The 20,036-nt window shown below is 44.7% G+C and overlaps 1 protein-coding gene across 18 annotated transcripts in view; it reads left to right on the forward strand.

The window, feature by feature from the left end:
* xylb (xylulokinase homolog (H. influenzae)) overlaps positions 1-20,036 on the forward strand; it is a 382,042-nt gene that overhangs the window by 304,825 nt on the left and 57,181 nt on the right. For 6 of the 18 annotated variants that reach the window (XM_072254101.1, XM_072254102.1, XM_072254100.1 and 3 more), the window contains one exon: positions 11,626-11,740. The exons of 9 other annotated variants lie outside the window; for them this stretch is intronic. In XM_072254101.1, the coding sequence (XP_072110202.1) occupies positions 11,626-11,740 (115 nt within the window). Of the gene's footprint in view, positions 1-5,178; positions 5,198-11,625; positions 11,741-20,036 lie in introns of those variants that run through there. 3 more of the 18 variants (XM_072254116.1, XM_072254110.1, XM_072254121.1) reach the window with 3 other exon arrangements.

The following is a 20,036-nucleotide window of genomic DNA, read 5'->3' on the forward strand; positions in this document are numbered from 1 at the left end:
GTGATTTAGTAATAATTTAGAGCCCTGCCTTTCTAGAAGGAAGCTGTATAGACAGTTAGCTGTGAGAACAGTTTGTAGTGCTGTGTGTAAAAAGCTGGAGCATGGGAGAAGTTGAATGGGCCGTCAAAGCCGCAGCACAGATACAATGGATCAAGCTATTTCTTTCTGTGTTGCAACTCTTTTGTCTCTCTCCTTTGGGCACATTTGTTCTTGTGCTAGATTTTTTACATAATACCTTGCCAATCAAAGTATGTCAGTGCTTATAATAATGTTGCACTGCGTTTCCTTGGATAAATACCGCTGTCTCGTGGAGTGTGCGAATTAGCAGGAGTATTCCCATCGGTCTCCTCTGCCATTTAGCAAGACCATGGCTGATTCTCAGTCTACCCACAGGAACCTTACACTCCCTGATCAAGAATCTTTGTATTTAAAATATTCAAACTCCCCCCTCGAGAGGAAGAGAGTTTCAAAGACTCAGACCCTTAGAGAATAAAATTCACCTCATCTCAGTCTTAAATAGATGACCCATTATTTTTAAATCATGATCCAGTTCTAAATTTTCCCATAGGAGGAAAAAGGTTTCTGAACAGTCCATAAATCCATGAACAATACTTCACTATTTTGTTCTTAAATTCGTATTGTAATTTATAGTAAGTTTTATGTGTTGCACTGTACTGCTGCTGTAAAATAACATGTTTCACAACATATAGTGCTATGCAAAAGTCTTAAGCACATATACAATGTCTTTAAAAATATTCATCCACCACCCCCCCCCCCCCGACTTGGAAGTTTTCATGTTTTGTTGTTTTACAACATTGAATCACAGTGGATTTAATTTGGCTTTTTTGACACCGTTCGTCAGGAAAAGACTCTTGTGTCAAAGTGAAAACTAAATTAATTACAAATATAAAACACAAAATAATTAATTGCATAAGCATTCACCCCCTTCAAGTCAGTATTTATTAGATGCACCTTTGGCAGCAATTACAACCTTGAGTCTGTGTGGATAGGTCTCTATCAGCTTTGCACAGCTGGACACTGCAATTTATCCCCATTCTTTACAAAACTGCTCAAGCTCTGTCAGCTTGCATGAGGATCGTGAGTGAACAGCCTTTTTCAAGTCTAGCCATTAATTCTCAGTTGGATTGAGATCTGGACTCTGACTTTGCCATTCTAGGACATTAACTTTGTTGCTTTTAATCCATTCCTGCATAATTTTGGCTTTATGTTCGGGGTCTTCATCTTGCTGGAAAACAAATTTTCTCCCAAGTCGCAATTCTCTTGCTGGCTGCATCAGGTTGTCCTCCAGGATTACCCTCACAAACCTCCAGGGCCTGCTGCAGTGAAGCATTCCCACGGCATGACGCAGCTACCATCATGCTCATGGTAGGGATGGTGTGTTTTTGATGATGTGCAGTGTTTGGTTTACACCAAAGATGGCGTTTAGTCTGATGACCAAAAAGCTCAATTTTGGTTTCATCAGACGATAGGACCTTCTTCCAGCTGACTTCTGTTGATCAGTGTCAAAAAAAGTCAAATTAAATCCACTGTGATTCAGTGTTGTAAAATAATAAAACATGAAAACTAGGAGGTGAATACTTTTTACAGGCACTGTAAATAGCTAGTGTACCTTAGATTTTTGCACAGTACTGTAGTAATTTTATGTACTGCACTATACTGCAGCTGCTACTGGTGCTGCAAAAAAATAATTCATGACATGTTAGTGATGATAAACCTGATTCTGATGTGGGTCTCTGTTGAGGACTGAGAGTGGGAAGGGAAAAGGGAGAGGGGAATCATGGTTGGGAAAAGGGGCAGGGAGAGGGGAGGGAGAGGGAAACACCAGAGAAACATTTTGTAGTGATCAATAAACTAATTGGAATCAAATGACCTTGCCTGGTGTCTGAGGGCTGGGTGAGACACCTCCCGCCCTGGCACTCCTTCTCTGCCTCCTGTCCTACACCCTTCCCACGGCGCTCCATCTCCACCATTCCTAACATACTTTGCTCCTGCCAGGTTTAAAAACTCACTCTCTGTTCTGTGTTGACAAATACAGTTACTGTGGAAAAGCCTTCGGCATCCTAGCCATATATGTGCCTAAGACTATAGCACAGTACTGTACGTCAGCAATGATAGATCTGATTCTGATTGCGACACCTTCTCCATATCCACCCTGTCAAAATTCCCCAGAATCTTCCAAGATCCCACTGACTCTTTTAAACTCCAATTCAGCCATTCCTCATAAAGCAACCCGTTCATTCCGGATATCAGTCTGGTGGTCACTGAACTGTTTCCAATATATAAACATTCTTCCTTATACATAGAAATTAAGAACTGGGGTATGGTCTCGGACCTGAAAATTTTACTCTGTTTCTCTTCCCACAGATGAGTCTGAACTGCTATTTCTGATGTTTTAAACATAGAAAGTAGAACACTACAGCACAGTACAGACCCTTCAACCCACAGTGTTTGTTGCAAACTTTTAATCTCCTACGTAGCCCTCCATTTTTCTATCATCCATGTGCCTATCTAAGAGCTTCTTAAATGCCCTTGATGTATCTGTCTCTACCACCATCCTTGGCAGGGATTTCATGCACCCTCCATTCTCTGTGTAAAAAAACTTACCTCTGACATCCCCCCTATACTTTCATCCAATCACCTTAAATCTATGCCCCATGGTATGACCTATTTCTGCCCTGTGAAAAAGTTTCTGGCTATCCACTTAATGTATGCCTTTTATGATCTTATCCATCTCTGTTAAGTCAAAAAACCTCAATTCTATTTTTTTAACATCGACTATTTACCTCTCTCCATTGATGCTGCCTGACCTACTGAGTTTCTACAACATTATGTTTGTGTTACTCTGGATTTCAAGCATCTGTAGAATCTCTTGAGTTTATGATTGCCTAATTGGTAAATTGATAAATTGGTTTATTATTGTCACACATACCAAGGTTCAGTGAGAACCTTGTCTTATATAGCTCTGGTACATCTTCATACTTTAGATTATGAGAACACTCAGTCCTCTTTTATTGTCATTTAGAAATGCATACATGCTTTAAGAAATTATACAATGTTTCTCTGGAGTGATATCATCGAAAACAGGACAGACCAAGACTAACACTGACAGAACCACATAATTATAACATATAGTTACAGCAGTGCAAAGCAATACCATAATTTGATGAAGAACAAACCATGGGCATGGTAAAAAAAAAGTCTCAAAGTCCCCGAGTCGATTGACTCCCGAGTCCCCGATAGCAGGTGGCAAAAGGGAGAAACTCCCTGCGATAACCTCCAGGCACCGTCAACTTGCCGATGCCTTTGGAAGCAGCCGCCCACAGCCGACACAGCCGACACTGAGTCCGTCTGTCTGAAAACTTCGAGCCTCTGACCAGCCCCTCTGATACAGCCTCCCGAGTTCCTTCGACCTAGCCCCAGCTGCTGAAACAAGCAAAGCCGAGGATTCGGGGCCTTCTGCTCCGGAGATTCCGGTTACCACACAGTAGCAGTGGCAGTGAAGCGGGCATTTCAGAAGTTTTCTAGATGGTCCCCCATACTCTCACGTCCGTCTCCATCAAATCAGAATTGTGCACGGTCCCCTACTTGACAGATAACAGACATCATTCACCGGAGAGGCCGCGCGCGCTGCCGTTGCGTTGCCATCTTCTCCTCCAAATGCACCTTACAGCGGTGCACCAAGGCAGTCGAGGGTAAACTGATAACAGAATGAAAAATACAGTGTTTCAGTGACAGAGGAAGTGCAGTGCAGTGCAGGTAGACAGTAAGGTGCGAGGGCCATGCCCAGCTAGATTATGAGGTCATGAGTCCATCTTACTGCACTGGGAGACTATTGCTGTTTGTGAAATATGTGGCATGTGTCAGGACAGCACAGGAGCACTTCAGTGAGTGGAGTCCTCAACACAAACACTGCATTTCACTGTATGTATCAATGTACATGTGACTAATCAAACTAATCTTTAGTATTAAGATTAGCTGAGAAGCTGCTTGTTGATGAGTAATCGCCACTTCAATTCCTTAGGACTCTTGAATATACTAGGGAGCAATTTTGACTGCCAGATCCTAAGTTTCTTTGCCGCTCACTTAAGGATAAGCACCTTCTGTGAAGTATTTGCATGCCTGTTAAAATGATGTAAAATAACTTAATCCATTGGGAGCTACTGATGGAGCACATCTCGCTGACTTATAAAACGTATGTGACCTTTCAGCTTATCTGCAGTAATAGGCTGGGTGGGTTTAGGCTTAACCTTTACAGGAATGTTCACTTTGATTAATATTTATCTGCAATGAAGCTGGCTAGCTTCAAATACCACCTGCCCATTGTCGGTAATGCATATCCATTTCAGCACAGGAGGAATGCGATTGCCATACAGACTCTGGCAAGCTCAGGGCAATTACAGCTGAGGGGAAATTGCCTGCCCTTTTTCTCAGAATGGGTTAGGAGTCTGAGTTCCAGTGGTTGGTGCATTTCATCAGCAAATCAACATTTATCATTATAACACTTGTGTAGTCAGAGAGTAGTTGTAGTCGTGCAATCACTCAAATTGAGTCTGACGTTCTCTGAAGAGGTTGACTATTGCTGGGCCCTCCGGTGGCTGCAGTGGCTGATCCAGGATCCACATACGCTGAGGGGCTTCCATTCTTTACAATCCTGCCTCCTTCTCCACTTACTGATCACCACAGGACTTAGTCGGGGTGTTAGGGTGGATTCCCTCAATGGAGAACACCAGTGCGTGACTTTGTTTAACATGGGGAGTCTGATGCACGGGGAGCCATCACACGGTCCTTGGCAGTTTGAGGTCAGGGTCCAGTGGTGTGGAGTGCAAGATGACTGGGTCTTCACTGCTGCAACCTTCCTCCGCCTGCACAGCCTTTGTGATGTTTCATTATCTTCCACCAGTTCCACCGCTGGGGTCTTGATTGGATCAATATTTGTCTGGAACATTGATCTTACCTTGATCCCCCCTTGATCTTATCTGGAGCTAAACTCCAGACGGCGTCGTTCTCAGGATCTGAGGAACTCACAAGCCTCTCAACACAACAACGATGACAATCTTTGGAGAAGAACAGTACAGGTGGTAACAGGCACTTCACCCCACAAAGTCCACTGCTCCCACTTTATCACTGCCCCCCCGACTCTGATCAAATGCCCCCCAGATCCCACTACCCACCTGCACGCTCAGTAAAACCTACAGCGGCCAGCTGACCCAGCAAACCGCGCGTATTTGCAACGTGGGAGGAAGCTGGACTACCCAAAGGAAGACTGTGTAAACTCCACGCAGGATGCACTGGAGGCCAAGATCGAACCTGAATTGCTGGAGCCATGAAGCAGCAGCTCTATTGGCTGTGCCAATCCAATTGGACCACGAGGCAGTAACAGGTGAGTCATAAACACAAAAGATTCTGCAAGTATTGTCTCAGCCCAAAATGCCAACCGTTTATACCCTATTGGGTCCATCCAGCATTTTGTTATTCATTTATTTATTGGTTGGTCGGTTGAGATACAGTATGGAATAGGCCCTTTGGCCTACCGCGCTGCGCTGCCCAGCAATACCCGGATTCAATCCTAGCCTGATCACAGGACAATTTACAATGACCAATTAACCTGCCTACTGGTGAGTCTTTGGGCTGTGGGGGGAGACCAGAGCACCCTGAGGAAACACTTGCACTCACGGGGAGAACATACCATCTCCTTACAAGCAGTGGCGGCAATTGAACTCAGGTCATTGTGAAGCGTTCTGCTAACCTCTATGCTATCGGGCCTACCTGGCACATGCCGGTATCGTTCACATGGTCCCTCACTTAGTCACTCTGCTATATTGGTGTTGGAAGCTCAGCAGAGCAGATTCGATGAGCTGAGCTGCCTCTTATGTCTTATGGTCTCATATGACAAATAAAGCTAACCTTTAATTAGTTTGCAGATGAAAGAAGAATAACTGGTTAGGCCACATCTGGAGTATTGTGTACAGTTCTGATCACCCACTATAGGAAGGATGTTGAGGCTTTGGAGAGGGTGCACAAGAGGTTCACCAGGATGCTACCTGGTTGAGAGGGCGTGTGCTATCATGAGAGGCTGGATAACCTTCAGTTATTTTCTCTGGAGTGTCGGAGGCTGTGGGGAGATCTGACAGAAGTTTATAAGATTGTGAGAGGCATAGATAGAGTAGACAGGGAGTATCTGTTTCCCAGGGTAGAAATGTCTAATACCAGAGGGTATGCATTGAAGGTGAGAGGGGGTAGGGTCAAAGGGAACGTGAGGGGTAAGTTTTTTACTCAGGAAGTCACGGATGACTGGAATGCTACATGGTATGGTAATAGAGGCACATACATTAGAGGCCTTTTAAGAGCCGTTTAGATAGGCGCATTGATGTAAGGAAGATGGAGGGATACAGACATTGTGTAGGTAGAAAGGATTAGTGTTTGGGTGTTTTTGATTTGCTTTTTAGCTAGTTCAGCACAACACTGTGGGTCAAATGGCCAGTTCCTGTGTTGTACTGTCCATGTTCTAATGTCTTGAATGTATCACAGGGGATTTATTATTTTGAGAAGCCTGAGTTATTTTTAAAGGGAAACACCAAAATTCCAGATGATGGAAGTCAAAAATACGAGCAGAGAATGCTGTGAGTGCTCAGCAGGTCAGGCAGCATCTGAAGAGAGATTAGAGTCAATGTTTCATCAAGATTCAAAAAACTTAGAAATCAAGTATGGGGTCAGGAGACTGCAGATGCTGGCTTCTGGAGCAACAATGATCTGCTGAGGGAACTCATCAGCCGCACAGCATCAATTTTAACGCAGGGGTCTTAATAGAGATGCTGTTCAACCCACAGAGTTCCTCTCTGTTGCCCTAGAAATCAGTAATGTTTTAAGTTGCAAAGGAGGGGAGGACAGAGAGAACACAGGATGCCGATGATAAGGAGGAAAGCAAGAAGAATTATACTGGTGGTTCTGGGTGAGAGAGGGCAGAGGAGGAGTATCAGTCCCAGTGGATGTGTCTGGAGGGAATGTAATTAGAGGGGTGAAATGGACACAGGAGAAAAATATAGTGGAGCTATAGGATAGAAAACTCTGTGGTTGTGGGAAACAACACAGAATACTGGAAATCGAGAGCAACACATACAAAATGCTGGAGGAACTCAGCAGGTCAGGCAGCATCAATGGAGGGGAATAAACAGTCGATGTTCGGACTGAGGCCCTTCATCAGCACTGTCCTGAAGAACTGTGTCAGCCCAAAATGTTGACTGTTTATTTATTTCCACAGATGCTGCCTGACCTGCTGAGTCCCTCCAGCATTTTGTATGTAGTTCTGTAGATTTCTAGTATCTACAGAATATCTGGAGTTTATAGAGAGATAGAGCATGGAAACACGTTGAACGAGATCACACCAACCATCAAGCACACACTTATAGCAGGCCTATGCTGATCCCTCCAACCTCCCCATGATTTTACCCTTCACATACCATACACAGGACCACCCAGGTCCCTTCTTGCTGCCGCCATCAGGAAGAAGATACAGGAGACTCAGGACTCACGCCACCAGGTTCAGGAACAGACATTACCCCTCAAACGTAAGGCTCTAGAACCAGAGGGGATAACTTCACTCAAATTCACTCATCCCATCACTGAACTGTTCCCACAATCTATGGACACACTTTCATGGACTCTTCATAAGACCATAAGATATAGGAGCAGAATTTGGTCCATTGAGTCTGCTCCGTCATGTCATCATGGCTGATCCATTTTTCCTCTCAACCCCAATCTCCTGCCTTCCCCCCCCCCCGTATCCCTTCATGCCTTGAACAATCAAGAATCTGTCAACCTCTGCCTTAAATATACATAAAGACTTGGCCTCCATAGCTGCCTGCATTCTAAAAGGACAGCCCTCTATTCTGAGACTCTGTCCTCTGGTCTCAGGCACACCCACCATAGGAAACACCTTCTCCACATCCACTCTATCAAGGCCTTTCACCATTTGATAGGTTTCATTGAAGTCATCCTTCATTCTTCTGAATTTCAGTGAATCCAGGCCCAGAGTCATCAAATGCTCTTCATGTGACAAGCCATTCAATCCTGGAATAGTTTTTGTGAACCTCCTTTGAACCCTCTCCAGTTTCAGCACATCCTGTTTAAGAGAAGGGGCCCAAAAAAACTCACAATACTCCAAGCGAGGCCTCACCAGTGCTTTATAAAGTCTCAACATTACAACCTTGCTTTTATATTCTAGTCCTCTTGAAATGACTGCAAATATCTCATTTGCCTTCCTCACAGAGTCAAGCTGAAAATTAACCTTTAGGGAATCCTGCAGAAGTACTCCCAAGTCCCTTTGCACCTCAGATTTTTGAATTTTCTTTCAATGTAGAAAATAGTCTACCTTTTTATTTCTTCCACTAAAGTGCATGACCCCACACTTCCCAACGCTGTATTCCATCTGCCATTTCTTTGCCCATTCTCCTAATTCGTCTAAGTTCTTCTGTAGCCTCTCTACTTCCTCAGAACTACATGCTCCTCCATCTATCTTCATATCGTCTGCAAACTTTGCAAGAAAGCCATCAATTCCATCCTCCAAATCATTGGCATATAATGTAGGAAGAATCGGTCCCAACACAGACTCCTGTGGGGTCCCTCGTGACCTCATTCTCCTGCCTTTTCCTCATAACCAATAGTTTGCAGATGAAAGAAGAATAACAGGTTAGGCCACATCTGGAGTATTGTATACAATTCTGACCACCCACTATAGGAAGGATGTTGAGGCTTTGGAGAGGGTGCAGAAGAGGTTCACCAGGATGCTGCCTGGTTTAGAGGGCTCCAGACTCCTGTTGGCTGCTGGTGACCACTAGTCACTAACAGCCAACCAGAGAAGTCTCCTTTATTCCCCTTATTCATCACATGTTCTTGATATTTATTGCTTATTTATTATTTATTTTTCTTTTTTTGTATTTTCACAGTTTGTTGTCTCTTGCGCATTGCTTGTTTGTCCGTCCTGTTTGGTGTGGACTTTCATTAATTCTATTGTGATTCTTGTATCTACTGTGCATGGCGGCAAGAATATGAATCTCATTTATGTTATGATGACATACTGCGTATGTACTTTGATAATAAATTTACTTTGAACTGTGGAATCCGCGGGTCTTTGGATCGTGAAAGGGAACTGGAGTACCAGAAGGGAGCCCATGCAGTCTCAGGGACAGCATGCAAATCGCACAGGGTCAGCGCAGGAGGCCAGAACTGAACCCAGGTCACTGAAGCCCAGGCAGGGGCTTGACAACTTAGTAGGGGCGTCAATGGTTATGAGGAGGAGGCAGGAGAATGGGGTTGTGAGGGAAAATAAACCAGCCATGGTGAGGCAGAATCAGTGGGCTGAATGGCCTGATTCTGCTCTTATGTCTTATGATCTTATCACTGTGCTACCCAATAGTAAATCTCTGTCCTGGATTCAGAGTGTTTCTGGTTCTAAGTTATATGGGATATGGACATTGTTGCCAAGACCAGGACTTATTTCCCATCCCTGAACGGTGGTCATTTCAAACTCTGTCACGTTGTTGTGTCTCAACTGGGCAAGGATGTCATCACCACTACAACTAGTTCTTGCTTTTTAAATTCCACATAATTCTACAGCTGTCTTTTGAGATTTGAGCTCAGACCTTTTATGTTACTAGTCCAGTGACTTAACCACTGTACTATTATGGAATACACCAGAATTATTGAGCTGGTATAGAATCTTGTAGATCATTGTTAAATTAACTAAGGTTTTTAGGATTTGGGGTGGGGGTGATCAACTAGGTGAGCTGATACGAGACTTGAAAATGGACTAGGCTACTAAAAGTTGAAATGGTTTAGTTGATCTTCCAACAGCTGGGGTAACTCATGCCTGGGTACCAAACTTCAAATAAATAAAAGAGCAATTAAAAATAATTACCTTTGTGACTACTAATTCCCAGCAACAGATGCCAAGAGGTGAAGGTTTTTTTTTGGGGGGTGGGACCTTGAGGTTGTGCCTGTGCTGGGTTTCCCGGCATGTCTTTGTGCAAATATATATCTCAGCACCGCCAGTTTAAGAAAAGAATCTGGCTACCAGGGCCCAAATTCGAGTCAGAAGAACGAAAGGAAATCCTAGTTAGGTCAAGCTAGCTCCCATGCTGTTTTTTTGACGTCTTAAGGTGTATAAAAAAATAAAAGAAGGGATAGAGATAGAGAGAGAGAGAGGGTGGATGGTAGAGGAGGGGGAGAGAGAGAAAGAGAGAGAAAGAGAGAAAGAAGAAGTTGTACCTCATGGTGGTCATCTACTTTGTGCTTCTCTAAGATTGTCACACTTTATAGCTTTACACCCTGTATCTTACTCATGCTAAAAATGTGCTGCACTAGTAGAGGTGGCTTCCTTTGAATGAAATAATACTTCTTGTATTATCAACAACAGTGAAGGAGGCCACTCGGCCCATTTTATCTATGTTGGCTCTCAGAGCAATCCCATCAATTCTATTTCTGTACATATTTCTTTGTAAGCTAGGGTATAAAACTATGAGGAGCACAGTCTTTTAAATTTAGGGTCAAATGGGAGAGATTTAAAAGGAACATTAAGGGCAGTTTTCTCACCCAGAAGGTGATCAATATATGGAATGAGTGGTTTTCGGCTCCTTATCTAAGAAAAGGTGCACTGACATTGGAGAGAGCTCAAAAGGAGGTTCACAAAAATGATTCCAGAATTGAAAGGCTTGTCATATGAAGAGCGTTTGATGTTTCTGGGCCTGTACTCACTAGAATTCAGAAGAATGAGGGGCGACCTCATTGGAACCTATCGAATGTTGAAAGGCCTTGATAGGATGGATGTGGAGGGGATGATTCCTCTGGTGGGGGAGTCTAAGACCAGAGGACACAGCCCCAGAATAGAGGAGTATCCATTTAGAATGAAGATGAGGAGGAATTTCTTTAGCCAGAGAATGGTGGATCTGTGGAATTCTTTGCCACGTGCAGCTATGGAGGCCAAGTCACTGGGTATACTTAAGGCAGAGGTTGATAGATTCTTGATTGGTCAGGGCATGAATACGGGGAGAAGGCAAGAGATTGGGTCTGAGAGGGAAAATGGACCAGCTATGGTGAAATGGTGAGCAGACTCAATGGCCAAATGGCCTAATTCTACTCCTATATCTTATGGTTTTATGAGCTGCCAAAGGAAGTGGTTGAGGTGGGTACATTAACAACATTTAAACGACACTTTGACACGTTCGTGGATCAGAAAGACATGAACCAAAAGTAAGCAAATGGGATTAGCTTAGGCGGGAATTTTGGTCGGAGTGGAGCCTTTGGAGCAAAAGGCTTGCTTCCCTGCTGTACAACCTGGAACATGCTCTCTTCTCATTACTGTCATCAGGCAGGAGATACAGGAGCCTGAAGGCACATGCTGAATGCTTTAGGAACAGCTTCTTTTATCTGCCATCCGATTTCTAACCAAGAGCCCCTGAACACCTCCTCACCCACTTTTCTACCATTTATTTATATACTTCTGTAAACTTCACGACATATGTCAGTGGTAATAAACCTAATTCCGATTCTAATCAGGAATCATTAATTGGCTGATGCAGAATCCATTTGCTTTCTGATTGGCGCTGGCAGGTGGTGCATCACAAACGTGCATGGGTTGGCCAACCAAATTCAGGAGGAGGAGAGAATACAGGGTTGAGCGTGGGAGACGTGCTCCACAGAGGGTGTTTCTGTTACTTTGCTTCAGGTAAGACTTTGCCTGTGGAAATGGATTTATTACAGCACCAAGGGAGGCTATTCAGCTCATCAGACCCATAGTTAGTTCTAGCAGAGCACTCATCCTTCCATTCCCCCAGAACTTATCCTCTCACACATCCTTACCAATTCCTATTTTTTTTGGTCTTAATCCTCCCTCCTTCCCAATGGTGTACTTTATAGTAGTCAATTAACCTGACAGATATTCCTTGAGTTCTATTCAAAAAAGCAGACCATTTCTTTGGATGCTGTAGGAGCGAGGCCATGTATTCTGTGTCACATGTTTATTATGGTAATTAGCCACGTTAGTAGGGACGTGGTAAAAGTGAGGGCAGTAAGTCACGTATTCATGCTTATTTCGCGGTGGTTTGTAGCTTGGGACCGCAGAGGCCATGTCATTCCTGACTGCTGAGATAATGCTCAATAATTTCCGACACCTGCCTCCCCTTTCTGTGGAGACAGTCTATCCACTGGTATCTTTTGTAATCCCAATGACTCTCACAGCTGTCTGGACTATACCTCTTGTAAAAATGCCATCCCCTTCTCTTAGTTCCTCCGTCGCCACCGCATCTGCTCTCAGAATGAGGCTTTTCATTCCTGAACTACTGAGATGTCCTGCTTCTTTAAAAAAAAAGGCTTCCCTTCCTCCACGATCAATGCTGTCCTCACCCATATCTCTTCCATTTTGCACGTTTGCCTTCACCCCATCTTCCCAACACCACACCAAGGGCAGGCTTCCCTTTGTCCTCACCTACCACCCCACTAACCTCCGTGTCCAGCACACACAGTAATCATCCATACCTTCCGCCATTTCCAACAAGTTCCCTCAACCCCACTTTCCGCAGGGATCGCTCCCTGTGCGACTCTCTTGTCCGTTCATCCCTCCCCACTGATCTCACTCTTGGCACTTATCCTTACAAGTGGAACAAGTACCACACCTGTCCCTACAACTCCTCCTTTACTACCATTCAGGGCCCCAAGCAGTCCGTTCAGGTGAGGCAATCCTTCACCTGCGGGTCTGTTGGGGTCATCCACTGTATCTAGTGCTCCTGGTGTGGCATCCTGTATATCAGTGAGACCTGACATAGATTGGGAGACTGCTTCACCGAGCACCTTTGCTCCATCCACCACAAAAAGCGGGATCTCCCGGTAGTCACCCATTTCAATTCTACTTCCCATTCCCTTTCCGACATGTCAGTCCATGGCCCCCTCCACTGTCATGATGAGGCCACACTCAGGTTGGAGGCACAATATCTTGTATTCCATCTGGGTAGCATCTAACCTGATGGCACGAACATCGATTTCTCGAACTTGCGGTAATTGCCTCCCCCGCTCTCCCATTCCTATTTCTTTTCTCACCTTATCTTATTACCTGCCCATCACCTCCATCTCCTGCTCCTCCCCCTTCTCTTTCATCCATGGCCTTCTGTTCTCTCCTATGAGATTCCCCCTTCTCCAGCCCTTTATCTCAACTTCCCAGCTCTTTACTTCACCCCTCCCCCACTCCTGGTTCACCTCTCACCTGCCACCTTGTACTTCTTCCTCCCCTCCCCCCACCACCTTACTCTGACTCCCCTTCCTTTCCAGTCATGTTGAAGGGTCTTGGCCCGAAACAGTGACTGTTTACTCTCTTCCATTGATGCTGCCTGGCCTGCTGGGCTCCTCCAGCATTTTCAGTGTGTTGCTAGCACTCGATAATGCTTAATTGTACGCTTGCTAATTGCTAATAAAGGATCGGAATAGGGAATTTGACTCTTTGGAGCAATCATTGAAGGTGTGGGCGTGTCAACTCCGTGGGATTGCGGGCTGGCGGCCAATGTTTTGTTTTGATCCTGGATAAATTTTGCTGCTACAGATGCCTTAATCAAACTTTAATCTTCACTTAACATCACATGTAGAACATAGAACAGTACAGCAAAGTACAAAACACTTGGCCCATGATGTTGTGGTGACCAAAATAAACTCACTCAAAGACCTGGACGGGAAAGGCAGTTTCCCGGAGCAAATAGCTTTCACAACATTGCGCCCAAATATAATCGTATGGTCTGACAGCAGTAGAGAAGCGGTTATTGGTGAACTCACAGTCCCCTGGGAAGACAACATCGATGAAGCCCATGAGCGCAAGTTAACTAAATATGCAGAGTTAAGATCGGAGTGCAGAGACAGAGGGTGGAAGGTCTCATGCTATCCATTCGAAGTAGGCTGTCGTGGGTTTATTGCGTTCACTCTCCAGAAGTGGCTGCGTGACCTTGGCTTCACTAGAAGGGAGATCAAGTTAACCAGCAGGGCTACAGCTGAGGCAGCAGAGAAAGGATCAGCATGGGTGTGGACCAAGTACGTCCAGAGGCGCAGATAGTCGGACAGTGTATACGTATTTTGCAAACCCTTCAGTAGTTGCATGGACACCTGAAGAGCAGGCTATCTGTTGGATGGAAGTGAACAACAACTCTGATAGAGGCAGATGCCAAGTTTTTAAGCTCACCAGTGGGAGGTGGTGCTTTAGCACTGCTGGCCCACCACCTCGAGGGAGTCTTGATCATAAACGGGCCGAAACTCCTGAAGACAGGTGGCAGATCAACTGTTGATCCCACTGGTGATAGCACAGGACAGTTAACATCTTAGTCCATGTGTATTTTGTAACTCTAACTCTTCCTTCCCACATAGCCCTCCATTTTTCTATCATCAATGTGACTATATAAGATTCCATTAAATGCACCCAATAGATCTGCCTCTACTATCACATCCAGCAGTGTGTTTCAGGCAACTGCCATTTTCTGTGTAAAAGACTTACCCCGGAGACCTCCCCTAAATGTTTCGGGAACAAGGCCGGACAATGCAGTTGAGAGGGATAATGAATGGTGGGGCAGACATGATGGACTGAATGGCCTATTTCTTCTCCTACGTCTTATGGTCTTAATTGGTTACAGAGTTAGGGAGGGGTGATAACTGCTTAAAGGGAACACAGAAACCGAATCTTTACTGACTGTTGGAGCATGGGAATAGGGTCCCAGTGAGCTTAAAGGGAATGTGTGATCTGCGGTTTCAGTGAGTTTACAGTGAGTGTGTGAACGGAACCACAGTGAGTTTACAGTGAGTGTGGGAACGGAACCCGAGTGACTTTAAAGTGAGAGTGGGAACGGATCCCATATAACCATAATACAATTACAGCACGGAAGCAGGCCATCTCGCCCCCTTCTAGTCCATGCCAAACGCATTACTCTCAGCTAGTCCCACCGACCTGCGCTCAGCCCATAGCCCTCCATTCCTCTCCTGTCCATATACCTTTCCAATTTTTCCTTAAATGACAATATCGAACCTGCCTCCACCACTTCTACCAGAAACTCGTTCCACACAGCCACCACTCTCTGAGTAAAGAAGTTCCCCTCGTGTTACCCCTAAACTTTTGCCTCCTAACTCTCACCTCATGCCCTCTTGTTTGAATCTCCCCACTCTCAATGGAAAAAGCCTATCCACGTCAACTCTATCTATTCCCTTCATAATTTTAAATGCCTCTATCAAATCCCCCCCTCAACCTTCTACGCTCCAAAGAATAAAGACCTAACTTGTTCAATATTTCTCTGTAACTTAGGTGCTGAAACTCAGGCAACATTCTAATAAATCTTCTCTGTACTCTCTCTGTTTTGTTGACATCTTTCATATAATTCGGTGACCAGAACTATACACAATACTCCAAATTTGGCCTTACCAATGCCTTGTACAATTTTAACATTACATCCCAACTCCTATACTCAATGCTCTGATTTATAAAGGCCAGCATATCAAAAGCTTTCTTCACCACCCTATCCACATGAGATTCCACCTTCGGGGAACTATGCACCATTATTCCTAGATCCCTCTGTTCTAGTACATTCTTCAATGCCCTACCATTTACCATGTATGTCCTATTTTGATTAGTCCTACCAAAATGTAGCACCTCACACTTAGCATTAAACTCCATCTGCCATCTTTCAGCCCACTCTGGCCTAAATCTCTGACAAGCTTTGAAAACCTACTTCACTATCCACAATGCCACCTATCTTAGTATCATCTGCATACTTACTAATCCAATTTACCACCCCATCATCCAGATCATTAATGTATATCACAAACAACAATGGACCCAATACAGATCCTGAGGCACACCACTAGTCACCGGCCTCCAACCTGACAAACAGTTATCCACCACTACTCTCTGGCATCTCCCATCCAGCCACTGTTGAATCCATTTTACTACTTCAATATTAATACCTAACAATTGGACCTTCCTAACTAACCTTCCGTTAGGAACCTTGTCAAAGGCCTTACTGAAGTCCAGAAAGACAACATCCACTGCTCTACCCTCATCAACTTTCCTAGTAACCTCTTCAAAAAGTTCAATACGATTTGTCAAACATGACCTTCCATGCACAAATCCATGTTGACTGTTCCTAATCAGACCCTGTCTATCCAGATAATTATATATACCATCTCTGAGAATACTTTCCATGAATTTACCCACCACTGACGTCAAACTTACAGGCCGATAATTGCTAGGTTTATCCTTAGAACCTTTTTTAAACAATGGAACAACATGAGCAATACGCCAATCCTCTGGCACCATCCCCATTTTTAATGACATTTGAAACATTTCTGTGAAAGCCCCTGCTATTTCTACACTAACTTCCCTCAAGGTCCTAGGGAATATCCTGTCAGGACCGAAGACCTATCCACTTTTATATTCCTTAAAAGCGCCAGTACTTCCTCTTCTTTAATCATCATAGTTTCAATAACTTCCTTACTTGTTTCCCTTACCTTACACAATTCCATATCCTTCTCCTTAGTGAATACCGAAGAAAAGAAATTGTTCAAAATTTCCCCCGTCTCTTTTAGCTCCACACACAGCTGTTCACTCCGATTCTCTAAGGGATCAATTTTATCCCTCACTATCCTTTTGCTGTTAATATAACTGTAGAAACCCTTTGGATTTATTTTCACCTTACTTGCCAAAGCGACCTCGTATCTTCTTTTAGCTGTTCTAATTTCTTTCTTAAGATTCATTTTGCATTCTTTATATTCCTTGAGCACCTCATTTACTCCATGCTGCCTATATTTACCGTAGATATCTCTCCTTTTCCAAACCAAGTTTCCAATATCCCTTGAAAACCATGGCTCTCTCATTCTTTTAACCTTTCCTTGCAACCTAACAGGAACATAAACCCCAGTGAGTTTAAGGTAAGTGTGAGAACGCAACCCCAGTGAGTTTAAAGTGAGTGTGTGAACGGGACCCCAGTGAGTTTAAAGTGAGTGTGGGAACAGAACCCCAGTGAGTTTAAAGTGAGTGTGGGAACGGAACCCCAGTGAGTTTAAAGTGAGTGTGTGAACGGAACCCCAGTGTGTTCAAAGTGAGTGTGTAAACGGAACCCCAGTGAGTTTAAAGTGAGTGTGTGAACGGAACCCCAGTGAGTTTAAAGTGAGTGTGAGAACGGGACCCCAGTGAGTTTAAAGTGAGTGTGTGAACGGGACCTCAGTGAGTTTAAAGTGAGTGTGTGAACGGAACCCCAGTGAGTTTAAAGTGAGTGTGTGAATGGGACCCCAGTGAGTTTAAAGTGAGTGTGGGAACGGAACCCCAGTGAGTTTAAAATTTGTGTGGGAACGGGACCCCAGTGAGTTTAAAGTGAGTGTGTGAACGGGACCCCAGTGAGTTTAAAGATTGTGTGGGAACGGAACCCCAGTGAGTTTAAAATTTGTGTGGGAACGGGACCCCAGTCAGTTTAAAGTGAGTGTGGGAACGGAACCCCAGTGGGTTTAAAGTGAGTGTGTGAACGGAACCCCAGTGTGTTCAAAGTGAGTGTGTGAACAGAACCCCAGTGAGTTTAAAGTGAGTGTATGAACGGAACCCCATGAGTTTAAAGTTTGTGTGTGAACGGAACCCCAGTGAGATTAAAGTGAGTGTGGGAATGGAAACCCAGTGAGTTTAAAGTGAGTATGTGAACGGAACCCCAGTGAGTTTAAAGTGAGTGTGTGAATGGGACCCCAGTGAGTTTAAAGTGAGTGTGGGAACGGAACCCCAGTGTGTTTAAAGTGAGTGTGGGAACTGAACCCCAGTGAGTGTGTGAACGGGACCCCAGTCAGTTTAAAGTGAGTGTGTGAACGGGACCCCAGTGAGTTTAAAGTGTGTGTGGGAACGGAACCCCAGTGAGTTTAAAGTGAGTGTGGGAACGGAACCCCAGTGAGTTTAAAGTGAGTGTGTGAACAGAACCCCAGTGTGTTCAAAGTGAGTGTGTGAACGGAACCCCAGTGAGTTTAAAGTGAGTGTGTGAACGGAACCCCAGTGAGTTTAAAATGAGTGTATGAATGGAACCCCAGTGAGTTTAAAGTGAGTGTGTGAACGGGACCCCAGTCAGTTTAAAGTGAGTGTGTAAATGGAACCCCAGTGAGTTTAAAGTGAGTGTGGGAACGGAACCCCAGTGTGTTCAAAGTGAGTGTGTGAACGGAACCCCAGTGAGATTAAAGTGAGTGTGGGAATGGGACCCCAATGAGTTTAAAGTGAGTGTGGGAACGAAACCCTAATGAGTTTAAAGTGAGTGTGTGAACGGGACCCAGTGAGATTAAATGGAGTGTGTGAACGGGACCCCAGTGAGTTTAAAGTGAGTGTGTGAACAGGACCCCAGTGAGTTTAAAGTGGGCCTGGGAACGGGTCCCCAGTGAGTTTAAAGTTTGTGTGTGAACGGGACTCCAGTGAGTTTAAAGTTAGTGTGTGAACGGGACTCCAGTGAGTTTAAAGTGAGCCTGTGAACGGGTCCCCAGTGAGATAACTGTGAATGTGGGACCAGGGTCGCAGTAAGTATAACATGAGTGTGTACCAGTACCCAGTGACTTTCAGGTGAGTGTAGGAACAGGATGCTATGGGGTTTCATGTGCGTGTGGGAACTGGGTACCAATGATTTTAAAGTGAGTGTGAGAATGGGATCCTAGTGATTTTAAAATGAGTTTGGGAACTGGGACTAAGTTTAAAGTGAGTAGGGAATGGAACCCCAGTGAGTTTAAAGTGAGTGTGTGAACGGAACCCCAGTGAGATTAAAGTGAGTGTGTGAACGGACCCCCAGTGAGATTAAAGTGAGTGTGGGAATGGAACCCCATGAGATTAAAATGAGTGTGGGAATGGAACCCCAGTGAGATTAAAGTGAGTGTGTGAACGGAACCCCAGTGAGATTAAAGTGAGTGTGGGAATGGAACCCCAGTGAGATTAAAGTGAGTGTGGGAATGGAACCCCAGTGAGATTAAAGTGAGTGTGGGAATGGAACCCCAGTGAGATTAAAGTGAGTGTGGGAATGGAACCCCAGTGAGATTAAAGTGAGTGTGGGAATGGAACCCCAGTGAGATTAAAGTGAGTGTGTGAACGGAACCCCAGTGAGATTAAAGTGAGTGTGGGAACGGAACCCCAGTGAGATTAAAGTGAGTGTGTGAACGGAACCCCAGTGAGATTAAAGTGAGTGTGTGAACGGAACCCCAGTGAGATTAAAGTGAGTGTGGGAATGGAACCCCATGAGATTAAAGTGAGTGTGGGAATGGAACCCCAGTGAGATTAAAGTGAGTGTGGGAATGGAACCCCAGTGAGATTAAAGTGAGTGTGGGAACGGGATCCCAGTGAATTTACAGTGTGTGTGAGAACCAGTTCCCAGTGATTTTAATGTGACTGTTGGAATGGGAACCCTGTGAATTTCAGATGACTTTGGGAACTAGGACTCAGTATGTTTAAAGTGAGTGTGGGAACAGCGGTCGCAGTGATTTTTTAACTGGGTATGAGAACAGAGTCACAGTGAGATTAAAGTTAGTGTAGGAACTGGGACCCAGTGAGTTTAAAGTGAGTGTGGGAACAGGGTCCCAGTGAGTTTAAAGTGAGTTTGGGAACCCAGTCCTGGTGACTTTCAAGTAAGTGTGGGAACAGGATGCCACTAAGATTAAAGTGTCTGTGGGAACCAGTTCCCAGTGAGTTTAATGAGCGTGTGGGAACAGTGTCCCTGTGAGCTTCATGGCTTGTGGGAACTGGCCCCAAGTGAGTGCTGGAACAGTGTTTGCAGTGTGTTTAAAGGGATTGTGGGAACAGTGGTTCCAGTGAAGTTTAAGGTGATTGTGGAAACCAGTTCCCAGTGAGTTGAAAGCGAGTGTGGGAACTGGGTACCAATGAGTTTAAAGTGAGTGTGACAACTGGGATCCCAATGATTTTAAAATAAGTTTGGGAACTGGGACTCTAAGTTTAACGTGAATGTGGGCACTGGGATCCCAATGACTTTACAGTGAGTGTGGGG

The sequence above is a fragment of the Mobula birostris genome, chromosome 3 (assembly GCF_030028105.1).
Source record: "Mobula birostris isolate sMobBir1 chromosome 3, sMobBir1.hap1, whole genome shotgun sequence".
NCBI lineage: Eukaryota > Metazoa > Chordata > Chondrichthyes > Myliobatiformes > Myliobatidae > Mobula > Mobula birostris.